Source organism: Gordionus sp. m RMFG-2023, chromosome 1 (genome assembly GCF_954871325.1).
Source record: "Gordionus sp. m RMFG-2023 chromosome 1, tfGorSpeb1-WG-v2, whole genome shotgun sequence".
Lineage (NCBI taxonomy): Eukaryota > Metazoa > Nematomorpha > Gordioida > Chordodea > Parachordodidae > Gordionus > Gordionus sp. m RMFG-2023.
The window spans coordinates 46,891,251-46,910,825 of NC_088775.1; the positions used below are offsets into that span (position 1 = coordinate 46,891,251).

Below are 19,575 nucleotides of genomic sequence, written 5' to 3' on the forward strand. Positions count from 1 at the left end.
TAAATTAAAATAATCACTTTTTCCCACATTTTTAAATTTTCTCAATTTATTTTTAAAAACAAATATAAAATTAAAAATTGTAGTATTTGTTAATAGTCTAACTAACCATCATATTCATTGATCAATATTTAATTTCCTATCAACATAAATGTATAAATAGATATTAAGTTAATTACCCACAAATTCAATTTATAGAAAGTTTATCAAGTAAAATGAATTAAAATAACTTTATATTTCTTTTATTGGATTATAATCTTAGCATGAAAACTTGTATAATTTTAAATGAAATACATTAATTGTACATACACCCTCAAATTATAATTAGCCTAAACTTAATTTTGACAATATTGCTAAAGCTTTTAACAAACAAATTAAGAATATCTAAAAAGAATTTTCATATAAAATTAATTTAATTTCCTTGACTACATATATTTAAAGTTCAGTAAAATTTTTTAAATTTCTTCATATTATAATTTATAAGTCTAAAAATATAAAGCATTAGTTGCTAGAGTTGATTATATATTCAGGATAATTTTTATAAAATAATTAGGTAAAATTAATTTATAATAAAGGCAATATATTTATTCTAAACAAATTTTTTTAAAAAATGCTTATTTATGATTTGATTTATTTTGTATCATCTTAAAAACCTCATTTTATCTAAAAATTTAATATAATACCCATTTTCATAACTTGTTCCAGAATGGATTTGCAAATTCAAAATATATCAGGAAGCTCATCCTCAAGTTATAATTCTCAAGATGTTGAAACAAAAACAAAAAGAGGAAAATATATCCAGTAAGTTATAATAAAAGTTTGGAACAAAAATATGAATGGTTAAACCAGCATTCAGGGTCGGTAAAATGTAGTATATATGGATCACGCTTTTCAATAAGCCAGTGGAGAGTATGATATAATCCAAAATATGAAATCTAACAAACATAAGCTAACAAATGAACAATCTAGAACCATTCCTTCTATATCATCATACGTAACCAAATATTCTAAGAATGAAACATTGTCTGTTATTGCTGAAACAACATTTATCTATCATTAAAACATTTCCATAGCTATATGTCGGTTAATTGTTTGAGCAAGCTATTTTACACACTTTTTCTTGACTCTAAAATTGTATCAATATTTTCATGGTAGAACAAAAGGCTCTAAATAATACAAAATATTTTGGCACCAAAAACAAAATCAAATATTATAAAAGATCTAAAAAAACAACTCGTTTGCAATATTAACGGATGCATCGAATAAAGGTAATATAAAATAAGTGTTAAATTACTTAAATTTTTTTCATCTGGCAGTGAAACCTTCTAAAGACACATCTAGATGCTTGCTAGAAAATTTAAATACCTGGACTTAATATTGCTAATGTTACGGCCTATTGTACAGATAACACATTTGTAAACTATGGGGAAAATCAAAGTATTTGGATGGAATTGAAAAGCCATAATAATAATATTATACCAATAAGTTGTATATGCCATATTCTTCATAATTCGTTTAAAAGGGCCATAATTTTTCTCAAATATGATATTGAAAGTTTAGTAATTAAATGCTATAATCAATTTAGCAACTCGACAAAAAGAGTTACAATTTTTAAAGAATTGGTAGAAGGAAACAATTTAGAATGGTCAGAATTACTTCGTCACGTTCCAACACGCTGGCTTACATTGATCCCAGCTATTGAGCGGAGGCTTAAGTATTATAACCCCTTAAAGAATATTTTTTATCATTATATCAGCAACCCTACAAATTTTATAAATATTTTTTGAAGATGATTTTGCAGAGGCATATTTAGGTGTTGTCCTTAACGGCACTTTAGTCAATAACATAAATTTACAATTACATCGGAAGATATCTTAGCAATATATATACACTCTCTTATCCAAAAACTAAAGAATTCGTTAAATTTAAAAATTCAGTAAAATTTTTATGGGAGCATTTCCAAAAATATTTTACAACATAATAATGACGAAGAAAAGAAAAACGATTATATTATAGAGAATATAGGAAAATATCTTAGTCCTATTATATTAGAAAAATGTTTAGCGTTTGAAGAATTTCAAAAAATTATTATTAATTATAAAATACCAAATATAGATATAGATATTATGACATTAGAAAAATGTTCAGTATTTGAAGAATTTCAAAAAATTATTATTAATTATAAAATACCAAATATAGATACAGATAGTATGACATTAGAAAAATGTTCAGCATTTGAAGAATTTCAAAAAATTATTATTAATTATAAAATACCATATATAGATACAGATATTCTCTTTGAGAAATATTCACATTTTTATTCCTATTATGAAGATAAATTATCGAAAAACGATCACATGAAGGCGCAAGAAAAATGGATGGATTTCTTTTCTAATAATAACTCACCTTTGATAATGCGTCATCAGAGAGGATATTCAGTCTAATGACTACTGCCTAGCGAAAAGAACGTAATAAGTTGCATTTATCATCACTGGAAGCTGTTACTTATGGTTAAACAAAATTATAACTATTCACGCAAAGAGTTTTCAACCTATTTCAATATTGACGATGGAAAATCTTTAGTGCCTCTTTTAAAATCATACATAAAATATATCAATTAATATTATGCTATATTTATAAACATGATTAGTAAATCAATAAAAAATATTAAATTTACTATTGTCTTAAAAATCTTGTTATATTAAATATAGCATATTAACTTAGATGAGTATGGTATATGGATTAACCTGACCGAAGGCCCGCAAATTAGGGGATATGGGGGCGAATCCCCTCATAAATTATTATAAAAGAAAAACGTAAAAAATATCTTTCAACCCTGGTTACAACTTGTATAAGAACTTTGTTTATTAGTAACACATTAATTTTTTTATAATAAATTCGTTAATATATGGAAAAGAACATGAGAAAATCGGCCAAATCTAAATAAGGAAGACATCTACATCACTAATATATATTACGTTTATACTGTTTATTTGTATGATAAAATTTTTAAAAATATGCTTCTCTTTTTTTCTATATATATTATGATAATCTAATAGGCTTGCTTGACCAATATTATTATTATTGCTTACGAACCTTTTCCGATATTTTTATCCAAACCATAAACGATACGATATTTGTTACGCTTGGGTAATGTTGTTCAAACGCCCGATTTGGGTCGATATATACAGAAACTTCGATAAAAAATATTAATGAAAATTTAATATATTTTACTAATTTAGGTTTTAGAACGTGGATACGTGATGATAAGTATAGACGGAGCGCCAGAGAACGTGCAAAACGTATTTTGCTATCACTCCACTTCGCCATACATATTTCCCCTGGGGTTTTGCAAAACCCATGGCATTGAACTTACTCAACCACGCGATTACACCTCGTCCCACAACGTGATTCCCAACGCTACTTCTGCTAAAAGGTTTGATTGGGACGAATACCTGGACGCAACGAAATCCCATTCTATACCTGATATTGGCGACTACAAGGTAGGCCACGTTTATCATTTATCTTTTCATCCATTTTTGTTGTGTATAATTTTTGAAGTTCTGCTAAATATCTATATAAATTTGAAACACAAAAAGCTGTAGCCAAGACTACATGGTAGATACACCTTAAAAATTGGCTTAATACTATCTGTAGTATTTGAATACAATTTAATAAAGGCAGTTAGAAGAGGATTTAATCATTTCCATGAATTATGAAAATGGAAGCTTAAAATTTAACATCCAAACGACTCGAGGATCCTTTTTAAAATAATTTAAAAATTATTTACAAAAAGTTTTCAAATTTTTTGAAATAAAATATCAATTATTTTTTTATAAAAATAAAATTATGGAAATTTACCTTATGATCTAGATGAAGAGATGGCTGGCATATCTTGTATTGAGTGATAGTTCGGTAATTGGTTCTAATTTTTTAATTATAATGGGAACTTTCATTATTACGGTTAATGGACTAGCGACAATGCTATAATCTAGATACTATATGTTAAGGTCCAGCCTACATTCTGAATTTATATCAGCCACTATTCTCTATAGCTCTAATCAGAACAAATTTGGCCCAAGCTGATAACCTTGCTGAGATTGGATTATATTTTTGTCGATGTTGAGGGTTTTTGGGAAGGAATAACAGCTTAGTGTTAATCCTTGCTGAGATTGGATTATATTTTTGTCGATGTTGAGGGTTTTTGGGGTTGAATAACACTTAGTGTAAAGTGTGTATATTATGAATTTGAGTGAATCTGGATTCGTTTTCTTGTTCATTGCTATTTCTATTTCAATCTCTTTTTTTATGCATCCTATATAGTGTTGTTAAACAGCTCGATTTGAGCAGATTTTTAAAAACGGCTAACTCAATATTTTAGCCAGAAAAATATTGCCTAAGCCTCAAGATTTCGCTAATAGATGCTCAAACCTTTATGCCTTGAGAAAAATCTTCTGGGTTGCGTTATATTTTTCTGAATAAAATATTGAGCTAGCCGTTTTAAAATCGCTCAAACTCCTAAGGGCACCTACGCCACCTCCATCTTCTTTACTTTGTCCGTAAGGAAAGTAAAAGCGTTTGGTCTTTTTGCTCTCAGTGGGTTTAGTTAACCGTTTGTTTATGTCCGTTATTCCTTCTAACTTAATCTCAACAACGCATGTAACAGGGTAACCTCCTTGAGTCAGATTTTTCTAGGCTAATGTAAGATATCGCATAGGCAACATATAGCAATTACTAAACAACGACCGATTTTTTAAAAATATATTAACACCTATTTATTTTTTAATGTATTAATGGAATCACATGGTCGAGTCTGATCTACTATATATCACCCCCCCCCCCCACCCCCCAAGGGCGGAATCATCAAGTTGGCAAGAGAGAAAACGAAACTTACGGGATTCGAACCCAAAATCAGATTGAGATACACGCACTCTTCCGACTAGACCAGAGACGCTCTTCGAAAATGACTATTTTGACCTAAATATTCAGACAGCTTTTACCACCTGGTATAATAACATTTTACCTAATACATTTTCCCAAACAAACTTCCTCAAAAAAGATTGGGACTTCTCTAATTCCATGTTCAGTCTATTTTTTCCTTTCAAATCCGCAATTAGAGGAACTCACCAATTTTCTTTATATTAACAACCATTTTGAGTATGAATGGCTCGATGCCATCCCATATCAAAACCTATAGATACATATCTCGCATCCAAAGTTAGTATATTATTAGGAATTCGTATTGCAACATTTTTATACAACATTTATGCTCTCCTTTCATCATCCTGTGGCAATAAAGGACACAATTTCTTAAACTGCAGATTTTCTAGCGGCAGGCACTTGCACCATATTATCACCCAACATTCCTTCCACTTTAGAAGCTGGGTTTAAATATTTCTGATAATAAAAGACCAAACGGTGTTACTCATAAGCCTTGGTAGAGAGGACAATCTCGGGTATGGGATTATATTATACTAATAGATGCGTTTGCTGACGCATAACATGCATCAATTGAGGCTGCAAATCATCCATACGCAACAAATATTCGCAATTAGGAATTCTTGGATACGATGCCAAACAATATTTACCCCTCCACCATTAAACTCTTTTCAAAAATATTATAGTATATTTTTTAATATGTTCCTATACATCTTCAAATTAAATGTTGTTAAACAGCTCGATTTTTAAAAATGGCTATCCCAATAATAAACAAATATTACGCAAGCCTGGAGATTTTGCACGTACATAACAGAAAGGTTTGGAAATTTATTTACGAAATCTCCATGCCTAATATTTTTTTACCAAAAATATGGCTTAGCTGTTTTTTAAAAATCGAGTAATTTAACAAAACTACTTCAGATAAATATTTTTTTAAGAATTTTATATTAGTATACATTAATTAAATTAAATTTAAATCAATAAAAAAATTAGATCAAAAAAAAAATTTAAGGTATATACTATGGTTGAATATCACCCTGAAGTCAAAGTTATTAAACGAACATATTACACTGAATATCTGTTTTGATATTAAATTTATAGGTAAAAGAGACTAGTTTTCAAAACGCATGTCATTTTACGATAAAATACTACAATATCTCTTTTATAATTAAAACATAAATTATTGTCAAAAAATTGAACAATTTTTTTTTTAAAATGACATATTTATGATAAATTATTTTTTGACAAAAATTTTATTTTTAAGTATTACAAAAATTATAATTCATTTTATTGTAAAATAACATGTTTTTTTAAGAAATTCATATGGGCGTTATTGATTTGACTTAAAATAATTATAAAAAATATATGTTAATATTTGTCCATTTCAATATATTCTAAATTTGATAAACTTGAATTAATATTTGGGTCATTCCATGTCAAATCAATCACTTTTCGGCCGACCCCTTTCGATTTTGATGAAAAATCGTAGGCTGGTTATATATGTTCCCATTAGTTATAAACAAAATTTTAGCGCATTAGCAACTATATTAGCGGAGATATTCGGGGTTAAAGGTCTAAAAAAGTCTTTTTTTGCTTTTTACTGATGTTAAATAACTAGTTTTTAATTTTAAACTAAATATGATCAAATATTGAATATAATATCAATAGCTAAGTTAATAATTTATGATTATGGCGAAAACATCAAAATTAATTTTTGATAAAATATGGGTCATCTTATGGTCAGTTGAAAACTTGAAATTAATATTTCGAAATGTATATGATCTCCGATTTTTAATTTTTTTAAGAAATATTATCCGTTTACTATTTTTTTAATAATTTCTTCAACAATTAGCATGGCTGGATATTTATTTTAAAAAATATTGCGATTTTTATACTTTAAAAAAAAATAGATGGCGCTATATATAATAGTTTTAATATGTTAAAATTCATTTTTTTATTGATTAAAAATATTTTAATGTATATATATCATACTAAATCGATTACAATGTCCATTATATATATTTATTTGTAATTCAGATCATAAATTTTTAAAATCTTCACAAATTTAGCCTAATTAAGATAGTTTATAAATTAATTAAATCTTACTTCATCTAAAGGAACACAAAGCCTGGCTAGCTTGTGAGATTTCTTCAGGAGATAATGTATATGTTCGACCGGTGGGAGTAGAAGGATTGACCATCGAAAGAATATGAGATTTAGGTAACACTAAAATATCATCTTTCAGGGGAAATTTAAATGAGGCTGAAGGTCCACAAGGGTGTAAAAATCGGATTTTTACTTCTTCATTTGTATCATTTTTATCGATTATATATACTAACTACCATTTATCATCATATACACATGTTATATATCCATTAATATTTTAAAAATTAATTTTCTCATTTAAAAACGAAACTTGTTTTATATTATATTTTTTGTAGAATATATTTTGGTTTTTAGTCTATTTTGATCAATGGGAATAACCCCGTGAATTTTTTGGGTCCCATGTATAAGCAGTGCATTAAATCTTTTACGAAGGGCTAATTCCTCTTCGATATATTCTTGATTGGATACATATTCAAATTGAATTCCATTAATATTTTCTTTAGCATAATAATATAATTCTAATGGGGTTAGGATTTGATTTTTATTTGGCCTTTGAAGACTAGCTCTGGCAACTAATCTTTTAACAGTTACTTCGATACCGTCACATGCATTTTTGCCGTGAGCAGTGTCAAAGAAATGCCATTCGGCAGGAATATTAAAATCGTATTTATGAAGGCATATGTTCAGAAAATTTTTGCGATTCTTGTATTGAGACGCGGCTCCATCTGAAAAATATATTATTTTTTCTGGTTTAGAATTAAATTTGGCTGTTAAGAAATTAATAAATTTTTTTTGGTAAAGGTGGACTGCACTAGTATTATGGTTTAATGATTCGGATATAATAACAAAATTTATATTTTTTAAATCTTCTCCAGATTTATAATATGCTACAAATGGATGTATAGTGGCCTGCACGTTGTTCCAATGAAATCCCTGAACTTCATCTTGTAAAATGAAGGAATAATTTTCAGAATAATCTAGAATTGTTAAAAATTCCCCATCTTTTAAATTTTCTTTGGAATTCTTCAAAAATAAACTTTGTTGTTTAGCTATAAACGAGTGACGCAGTAAAATTTGAACTTTTTCTAATAAATAATCGATGAAATCATCAACGGGCTTTATAATAGTTTCAAGATTTGTTCTATCTACCGTGATCCATTGTTTAAACGTGACATATTCTATACGATTTCTCTGAAACAATTGGTATAATTGTCCCTTAAGAGATTCTATACCAGGGCATTGATCACAATTTGTTAAATAACATTTTGGCTGAAATGGATTACAAATAATTTGCGCCAATAGATAGTTGTAAGAATTTATATAGTAATCTTCTCCTGCTGTAATTTCAGCTATTACATTTGTCATTAATTTCACATTCTGATGAATAGCGCAGACACAAACAGTGTAAAATACAGTTTTTTGGTCTAAGTTCGGCAAATTTAGAGAATCCAATTGATATATTTGGGTATTCTTCCTTAAACATCTTGAATATTTCTTTAAGATTATTTAATATAAGTCTTTTTTGAACTGGTTCTTTCTCGCCTTTAACAGATACACAATCTTTTATTCCTGGCATGAGTCGGCTTATTTCATCAGAACTATAAAAATCCTTGACGAGTTTAAATGTTTTTTCGTTTAGTGTCTTTCCTGCCTTATGTTTTGGAAATGAAAGAATTCCACTTTCTTTTACCATCATTTTAGATTTTCTTGCCATGTATGATGTTACGTTGAATTCCTTTTGAATTTTATTTACACTCCATCTTTGAGGCAAAATTGTAAGAATTTGATATTGTTGATTTTTTGATAATTTATCAAAGTTATCCTTTAATATAATAAGAATTTCCTCTTTCATTGGACAATGCTCAAAATAACTAGTTAATTTTTTGTTAATTATATCGCTTAAAATTTTTTAAAAAATCTTTGAAATTTTCTGGTTAATGACAATTTTATAACATTCTTGGTCTTGATGGGTATGACTTAGTCTGGAGGGGGGGATGGAGGGTAGGCCGGGTAATTATATGATTTTCGATTTTTCCCTTAATAATTTTCCTGCACTCCTTTAATCCTGCTTTTTTGTTCGCATGTTAGTCGGATTTTTTAATTATTTTTAATTTACATTGAAATATTAAAAAAAATTATTAAAATTTTTTATCCTGCGAATATCTCAGTGGAATAAGGTTTACAAAGTTATATAATCGAATTTTATGATATATTATACATTAAAATATTTTTAATCAATAAAAAAATAAATTTTAACATATTAAAACTATTATATATAGCGCCATCTATTTTTTTTAAATTATAAAAATCGCAATATTTTTTAAAATAAATATCCAGCCATGCTAATTGTTGAAGAAATTATTAAAAAAATAGTAAACGGATAATATTTCTTAAAAAAATTAAAAATCGGAGATCATATACATTTTGAAATATTAATTTCAAGTTTTCAACTGACCATAAGATGACCCATATTTTATAAAAAATTAATTTTGATGTTTTCGCCATAATCATAAATTATTAACTTAGCTATTGATATTAGATTCAATATTTGATCATAATTAGTTTTAAATTAAAAACTAATTATTTAACATCAGTAAAAAGGAAAAAAGGCGTTTTTTGGACCTTTAACCCCGAATATCTTCCGCTAATATAGTTTCTAATGCGCTAAAATTTTGTTTATAATCTAATGGGAACATATATAACCAGCCTACGAATTTTTATCGAAATCAAAAGGGGTCGGCCGAAAAGTGATTGATTTGACATGGAATGACCCGGTTATATATGTTCCCATTAGTTATAAACAAAATTTTAGCGCATTAGCAACTATATTAGCCGAGATAATCGGGGTTAAAGGTCCAAAAATGTCTTTTTTTGCTTTTTACTGATGTCAAATAATTAGTTTTTAATTTAAAACTAAATATGATCAAATATTGAATCTAATATCAATAGCTAAGTTAATAATTTATGATTATGGCGAAAACATCAAAATTAATTTTTTATAAAATATGGGTCATCTTATGGTCAGTTGAAAACTTGAAATTAATATTTCAAAATGTATATGATCTCCGATTTTTAATTTTTTTAAGAAATATTATCCGTTTACTATTTTTTTAATAATTTCTTTAACAATTAGCATGGCTGGATATTTATTTAAAAAAATATTGCGATTTTTATACTTTAAAAAAAATAGATGGCGCTATATATAATAGTTTTAATATGTTAAAATTCATTTTTTTTATTGATTAAAAATATTTTAATATATATATCATATTAAATCGATTACAATGTGCATTATATATATTATTTGTAATTCAGATCATAAATTTTTAAAATCTTCACAAATTTTGCCTAATTAAGATAGTTTATAAATTAATTAAATCTTACTTCATCTAAAGGAATACAAAGCCTTCCTAGCTTGTAAGATTCTTCAGGACATAATATATATGTTCGACTGGTGGGAGTAGAAGGATTGACCAGCGAGAGAATATGAGATTTAGGCAACACTAAAATATTATCTTTCAGAGGAAATTTAAATGAGGCTGAAGGTCCACAAGGGTGTAAAAATCGGATTTTTACTTCTTCATTTGTATAACATTTATCGATTATATATCCTAACCACCAGAGTTGTTAAAAGATACTTTTTAAATGGATCTAGATACAGTTACAGATACATAGTCTCAAAAGATATCTAGATACAGATACATCGTCTAAAAAGTTATCAAGATACAGATACATTTATTATTATGCTCTTATAGGTTTGCATAAACCTAAATTAATATTATATTGTGAAAATTCAAATGAGCTAAAAAATTTATTGACGCGATATAACATTTATCAGAATATAACTAAAATAATGATTTTAATATAATATATGAAAATATATGATTAAATAATTATAAATAATTATTAGATTTCAGTAATAAAATATTTTCAAAATTTTGATCATTTAGGTATCCTCGTTTATCTTTAAAGACATTTTTAGCAACACTAAATAGTCTTTCCACAGGGGCGCTTGAAGGAATTGTAGTGTTATATTTAATAAATAACAATTTTATATCAGGGTATTCTTTAAAAATGCTAAAATCTCTACATTCATTTTTGAAAAAATTATTTAAAATTTGTTGATTATCAAAATTTAAATCATTATTAGAAATTATATATGCTGTAGGGTACTTAAAAAAATCTGAAATTAAATTATTTGTTTTTTTTGGCAGGTTATTTGCTTGCAGTCAGTTGATGACTTTGATAATTCACCAGCTAATCTTTGCATCAATTGTTTTCTTTTATTAAGCTTTTCTTCCATTTGCAACCATGTCCAATCAAGTTTAAAAAAAGGGTGGAGCATGGTTGCTATAATATTATCATCTTCAAATAAGGTCACAATAAACCTAGAATTATAATATTTTTAATTTAACCATTTTCATATTGTAATATTAAAATTTGTATGGTTTATTGATAAACTCGCACATAATATTTAAATTAATGAATATTTATATATAGTTTTAATATTTTATGTATATATAATTCTTTATTATAGTATTAATAAATATTAATATATAATATATATATATATATTTATTTATTTATTTCATAAGCTCATGAAATAAAATAAATTTTACAGTCAAATATTTTTATTTATAATTAAAAAAGAGGTATATAAAATGTATCTTAAAAAGTATCTAAAACAGATACAGATACCTCTAAAAAAATATCTAGATACAGATACCTTTCTAAAAAATCTATCTAGATATAGATACTACATTTTTATATCTAGATACAGCATCTAGATACTTGTATCTAGATACTTTAACAACTCTGCTAACCACCATTTATCATCATATACACATGTTATATATTCATTAATATTTTAAAATATAATTTTCTCATTTAAAAACGGAACTTGTTTTATATTATATTTTTTGGAATTAGAATATATTTTGGTTTTTAGTTTATTTTGATCAATGGGAATAATCCCGTGAATTTTTTGGGTCCCATGTATGGGCAGTGCAGAATTAAATCTTTTACGAAGGGCTAATACCTCTTCGATATATTCTTGATTGGATACATATTCAAATTGAATATTAATATTTTCTTTAGCATAATTATAAATTCTAATGGGGTTAGGATTTGATTTTTATTTGGCCTTTGAAGACTAGCTCTGGCAACTAATCTTTTGACAGTTCCTCCGATACCGTCACATGCATTTTTGCCGTGAGCAGTGACAAAGAAATTCCATTCAGCAGGAATATTAAAATCGTATTTATGAAGGGAAAATTTTTGCGATTCTTGTATTGAGACGCGGCTTTTCCGAAAAATATATTTTTTTTTCTGGTTTAGAATTAAACTTGGCTGTTAAGAATTTAATGAATTTTTTTTGATAAAGGTGGACTGCACTAGTATTATGGCTTAATGATTCGGACAAAATAACAAAATTTATTTTTTTTAATTCTTCTCCAGATTTATAATATGCTACAAATGGATGTAGTGGCCTGCACATTGTTCCAATGAAATCCCTGAACTTCATCTTGTAAAATGAAGGAATAATTTTCAGAATAATCTAGAATTGTTAAAAATTCCTCATCTTTTAAATTTTCTTTGGAATTCTTCAAAAATAAACTTTGTGTTTAGCTATAAACGAGTGACGCAATAAAATTTGAACTTTTTATAATAGATATTCGATGAAACCATCAATGGACTTTATAATAGTTTCAAGATTTGCTCTATCCACCGTGATCCATTGTTTAAACGTCTATACGATTTCTCTGAAACAATTCGTATAATTGGCCCATAAGAGATTCTATACCAGGGCATTGATCACAATTTGTTAAATAACATTTTGGCTGAGATGGATTATAAATAATTTGCGCCAAAAGATTGTTATAAGAATTTATACAGTAATCTTCTCCTGCTGTAATTTCAGCTATTACATTTGTCATTAATTTCACATTCTGATGAATGGCGCAGACACAAACAGTGTGTGTGCCATCCAACTAAAATTCAGTTTTTTGGTCTAAGTTCGGCAAATTTAGGGAATCCAATTGATATTTAAGATTATTTAATATAAATCTTTGCTAATTCTTTCTCGCATTTAACAGATACACAATCTTTTATTCCAGGCATGAGTCGGCTTATTTCATCAGAACTATAATTTTGTTATTTTTATTGCTTAAAAAATTTTTCAAAATCTTTGAAATTTTCTTTATCTCTGGTTATTTTAATAATGTAAGATAATGACAATTTCATAACATTCTTGGTCTTAATGGGTATGACTTAGTCTGGGGAAAGGGTGGATAGGGGGTTGGGGGTAGGCCTGGTAATTAATGTGATTTTCGATTTTTCCCTTAATAATTTTCCTGCACCCCTTTAATCCTGCTTTTTTGTTCGTGTGCTAGTCCGATTTTTTAATTATTTTAATTTACATTGAAATATTAAAAAAATTATTAAAATTTTTTATCCTGCGAATATCTCAGGGGAATAAGGTTTACAAAGTTATATAATCGAATTTTATGATATATTATACATTAAAATATTTTTAATCAATAAAAAAAATGAATTTTAACATATTAAAACTATTATATATAGCGCCATCTATTTTTTTTAAAGTATAAAAATCGCAATATTTTTTTAAATAAATATCCAGCCATGCTAATTGTTAAAGAAATTATTAAAAAAATAGTAAACGGATAATATTTCTTAAAAAAATTAAATATCGGAGATCATATACATTTCGAAATATTAATTTCAAGTTTTCAACTGACCATAAGATGACCCATATTTTAAAAAAAATTATTTTTGATGTTTTCGCCATAATTATCAATTATTAACTTAGCTATTGATATTAAATTCAATATTTGATCATAATTAGTTTTAAATTAAAAACTAATTATTTAACATCAGTAAAAAGGAAAAAAGGCGTTTTTTGGACCTTTAACCCCGATTATCTCCGCGAATATAGTTGCTTATGCGCTAAAATTTTGTTTATAATCTAATGAAAACATATATAACCAGTCTACAACTTATTATCAAAATTGAAAGGGGTCGGCCGAAAATCTTGATTTTTTTGCTCATTTGACATGGAATGACCCAACCAGTCTACAACTTTTTATCGAAATTGAAAGGGGTCGGCCGAAAATCTTGATTTTTTTGCTCATTTGACATGGAATAACCCATTTATGAACTGCATTCGAATTAATATTAGTGTCAGCAATACTTATTATTATTAAGCATGGCGAAAATACTTATAAAATTTATAGCTCTTTAAAAATATTAAAATGATTTTTATATTACTTTATTATACAAAAAAATAATAATTTCAGGATTAAAACATTTGAAATTATTTATAATAATAAAACTTAGCATTTGATTTAGACTTATATGCAAGAATATTTTTATTTGGAAAAATTAATTTTCTTGATATAAGTATTGCTTTATAAAGTAAGGGATTAATACCTTTTTAGAATAAGAATAGTGCTTGCCATTTTTATATCTAATTATAATAATTTATTAATATTCAAGTATTGCTTTATAAAGTTAGGGATTAATACCTTTTTAGAATAAGAATAGTGCTTGCCATTTTATATCTATAATAATTTATTAATATTCAAAATTTTTTCTTATAAATTTTTAATGAACCTGCTAGGAGGACAACCTATCATCTCAGCACCCGACTTTGGCAGTGGGTATGAAACTGGAAGCCGTGGACCTAATGGAACCACACCTAATGTGCGTGGCTACTGTCACGCGGGAGGCTGGGCGACTGCTCAAGATCCATTTCGACGGCTGGGACCGGGCCTATGACCAATGGGTGGACCGCTCTAGTTCTGACCTATTTGCTCCAGGATGGTGTGAGCTGGCCGGCTATAGGCTCGAACCCAGCCCTACTGCCTCCATAACCCCAGAGTCGCCCCACCGGGAATCATTTGAAATTGAAGGTAAATATCAGTATTTGATTTGCTAATCGATTCTAGGACTCTAAAAATTTTGTAAATAAAATAAATGCTGTCTTATAACCACGATTATTCACCAGTCTGAAAAATTTATTTCAATTTTTTTTGAACCAGCTTTGTTTCCCTCTATTTTACGTCTTTGTTATCGCTATTAACGAATAATTTATTTAACGCTAGGCACTCTTACAGTCATCAATACTTCATTTTATTATATAAGATTAAACTAAAAAAACATGATTTTGAATATTTTACAAACACGGCTTACTCCCCAAAATCGATATTGATTTAGGAATATTTTAATAAACTCATTTTTAAACTTAAAAAAAGGATTGCTTCCAGGAATGTGAACCCTTCGAAAGAGTCCGAGTACAAATTTAAAAAATGAGGGTTCAGGATGGAGTACATAAATAAATAAATATTTACTATTAATAAAATAACACAATTTTTTTATTTATTTATTTAATTTTGATTTTACTCCATATCAGAAACCTTCATGGGCCTTAATTTTTTGACCAAGCCCGGCCCAGGCCCGTAATAAATTTTTTTTTTAAGTCCAAGCCCGGCCCATATCTAAAAAATTCCTAGCAAAAAATATAAGATTAATGGCATGATTAAATATTTATTAATTTTACATGATATCGTCCCTAAATTTTTATACAAAAAATTAGGTCTATTATCTTTAAAAGATCAAGCGAAATAATTTAGAATTAATTATTTTTGAATACAAACTACATTATTGAAAACAAATCGATATACTATTTAAATACAGAAAAACTTGTATAATTCGGGTGACCCCTTAATTTGACCAAAATTTTGAGCCCTAATCACATACCTATTAATTACTTGAGAAAATCTAAAGTTTTGATAAATTGAGCAAAAATTTTGGGACTAAATAAAAAAATCATTTGCAGATTGCTCATTTAATTATAAGAGATGCAGCTTGTTGACATATAAATTTTATTGGGTTAAATTTTCTTTAATACTTATCGATTGAAAGCAAGAAAAATAATTAACAAAGAGAAATGTAGAAAACAACTAATATATGTTTTTTAAAATACATAAAAACCGGTTATTGGAAATCTATAGTTAAATTTATTACCCATATTTTGTTTTAGGGATACTATTACAGAACCATAATTTTATTTTACTATTAAATGATTATTGATTTTACTGACATCCTTTTTGAGCGCATAAAAATTAAACGGTACTCTTGAAGGTTTTAAGAAAAGTCAAAGCTTCTTTCACCAACCAATCAGAATTAAATAATTTATGATCCAGTTTCTCCTTTTTATAGGATTTTTGTTAGTGTCACATTGTCTTTTCTAGTATTATTAAATACCATGCCAAAATGGAGGTTAGGCACATTTAATTGTGATGCAGTCATTTATACTAGGAAAATATTTCCTTGATACTACTAAAACATCACATAAATGATAATAAAATATAATGTATAGTTTAAGGATAATAGGGTGTATAAAGAAAGCCACGATTTTTTGCAGTGGCGCACAGGTCTAGTCGTAGCGGAGACCGTGTTGCTCTTATACCATAAAATTTTATTTTAGAGGATTAAACTAAATATCAGTGAATAGCCAAATCATTAGACTACAAAAGAACTACGGTTTTCTATCTTTTATTAAATAAAAGTAGCCCATTAGTGCTTTTTACTATTTGCCAACAACCCTGGATAAGATGACAAGCTCTATGGGGTAAAATAGTAAATATCAAATTTAACATACAAAACACAAAATTTTTCATTTTTATTGTTATAATTAACATCATGTTATTTATAAATTATAAATATTTTTAAAAAATTACATGTAATGAATTATTCTTACTATAACTTGAATGTTCCCATTAGAGAAATTTTAACGCCTTTTCCAGTCTTCACCTTTTTTACTATTGTTGTTAATTTTGTCGTACATTGCACAATTTTTTTTAAATATTTATCTTTTAAATTTTAATAATTTTTTTCCTTTGCAATTTATTTCTCTTTTATTTGCTATTTTACTCCCTGACGTTTAATCCAAGGGTAGTGAGTTAGCTTAAATGGCTACGGACCTTTCTAGATAAGCTAGAAACTATGGACAAGTTTAATCCATAGCCTATCTCTGGGCAATAGGGCATATAAATTTTATAAAATTTGAAGTATTTTTTCCTTAAGGCAAAAAAATACATAAAAGAAATATTGTTCAAAAAGGGAAGTCGTTTTTGATCAATTTTTTAATAAGGCTCCTGATACTAAATGACGTCTTTTGGCCAAATTTGAAATAATTAGTCCTAAAGGTAAAAAAGTTATAGCCATTTTCTTTTTTACTCCACCTGCCAGATAGCTCCAGTACTAACAAAATTTTGTAAATAACAATTTTTTCAAAAAATATAATTTGCCTTTAATAAGCTTTAAAAAATAAGGCAGTTCATTAAAGAACATAATATTGATATCATCTTTTATCTAAGTTTTGATTCATAATTTTATTTCAACTTTTTGACAGGAAAAAAACGTATCAAGAGGAATTCTAATTCCATCCCTAACCACAAGCGTTCAAACAAGCTAAGTATGTTTTTTTATTCCATAAATGATAGTTGTCTGGTCTGATTTAAGTTCATTACTTTGAATTTGAAAATGCAGTTTTAGCCATCTATTAAAGTATAATGATTAGAAATCTTATTAAAAATATATAAACGCAGTTAATACTTAGAGCTATCAATATATTTATTTAACCTACCATTTTTTTATCTACTCATATATCAAGGAAAATCTAAGCAATAATTGGCTTTGCCGCTTTTACAAAACGAATATCAAAGAAATTGTTTAATAATTATATCATAGGCCTGACTAGATTCACTACTTTTTACTCATGTTTAATTATACACTTAATATATATGCATATATGATAGTAGATAATTTTTTTTTTAAACATTTGCCGCACTGAATAATGATATATCAGACTTATTTAATACTCGAAAACCTTAAGAGATGAACCAAGTATGATATTATCCCTTTACTGTTTTAATAATAGACGTCAAATTTGCTAATTATAATATAGTATTATCCTATTTAAATGAAAATAATCTCAACCTTAAACTTAAAAAAATATATACGTTCTGTTGCGGCTTTATATTGTATAGTAGTTTTTACTAAATATTTTTGAATAACAATATTTTTTTTTCTTATTTTATATTACATAAATTGTTAGTTTTTGTTATATTTTGAATTTATATTTTTAAATAATATATATGAACGAACAAGATTTTTGTACTTACGATAACGATGTATTGTTATATTTTAAATTCAATGTTGACATACTTATGATTTTCGAATTTTTTAGAAATAAATTTATTGAAAATTTGATATTAAAATTTTTGTCCTATTTGTGTTTTTAATTTAAGAGTTTAATATTCAGAATATAAAAAAATAGTTTCGGGTGCAAAATGTAAAAAATCTTGTATTAAGGTCGGTATGATTAAATAAATTCACTTTTTTTCTGTATTTCAATAATGATTAATTTTTGTTTTAAAATTAAAGACATTTTATTATATCTCATTTTACTATAATTTGCATATAAGTTTTAATTAATTGATAAATTTTATTATTATAGATGGTTTTAAAGTTGCATTAAATTTGAAATTATTATTTTTTGGTATAAAAACCACTATAAAATTACATGATACGCGATTTAAGAGTACATGCCCACTAACTAATGTTGTGGATACCACATAGTTACGCTAGGCATTCCTCATTTCCATCTAATTGGATGTTAAAGAAAAATACGTGGAGCCCTCTACGCTTATGGAAAAGTCACACCTATCTGTATGCATATTAGTCCAAAGATGATTATTTAAACGTTTGTGGGCTGATTAAAAAAAGGATTGGGCCAAGACTACAGTCCATACCCATAAATTTTATATATATTGATTACTTTATGGGGAAGGGCTAATTCTAATTTTTTAAATTACCATATATCTATATAAAATAAGTAAATTCTGTTGGTTGGAAATATTGAACAAATAACTTTTTAGTAGTACAAATAAATTGAAAGTTGTTGTCATATTGAAGGTATCTAAGAAATATAGTAATTTTATTTTCCTAAAAATTTTAAATTATATATTTTAAAATTACTGGCCTTAATTATATTTTTTAAATGATTGTTTATTGACATACTGTATACACTTTTTGGGAAGAAGGAGGAGGGGGATTGAGGATTTAGCTCAAAATGATTTTTTAAAAGGAGAGAACACCCCCCCCCGATATGTCTATGGTCCATTTATTGCAAGCTTTTGGTAGGGTTATATTTTTTTGAATAAATTTTATCTTTTCTGATTTTTTACAATTTATAGTAATTATTTAAATTATTAACTTATACTCTTATACCTATTTTATTTTTTAAATTATTATTTATAATGACGTGTTATATTAATTTTGGATGGGATAATTTTTAAGGTAATATGAAATCCTGTAAATTTTCCAAGGAGTATAAGAGATCCCGGGGTAAAGCGATTGAATGAGTAACCATGCGAACACTAATAATTTTTGAACCCTCGAACATAAAGACCTCAAAATTGGTGTGAAGATATTTTTTGTATCAAATTT

At 26.9% G+C, this 19,575-nt stretch overlaps 1 protein-coding gene across 2 annotated transcripts in view; it reads left to right on the forward strand.

Moving 5' to 3' along the window:
- LOC135928787 (MBT domain-containing protein 1-like) overlaps nucleotides 1-18,046 on the forward strand; it is a 41,107-nt gene extending 23,061 nt beyond the window's left edge. For both annotated transcript variants that reach the window (XM_065465256.1, XM_065465251.1), the window contains exons 10-13: nucleotides 3,240-3,500; nucleotides 14,681-14,972; nucleotides 17,477-17,539; nucleotides 17,738-18,046. In XM_065465256.1, coding sequence (XP_065321328.1) covers nucleotides 3,240-3,500; nucleotides 14,681-14,972; nucleotides 17,477-17,539; nucleotides 17,738-17,754 — 633 coding nt within the window. In that variant the 3' untranslated portion in view covers nucleotides 17,755-18,046. The remainder of the gene's footprint in view (nucleotides 1-3,239; nucleotides 3,501-14,680; nucleotides 14,973-17,476; nucleotides 17,540-17,737) is intronic.
- Nucleotides 18,047-19,575: the final 1,529 nt, after the last annotated feature.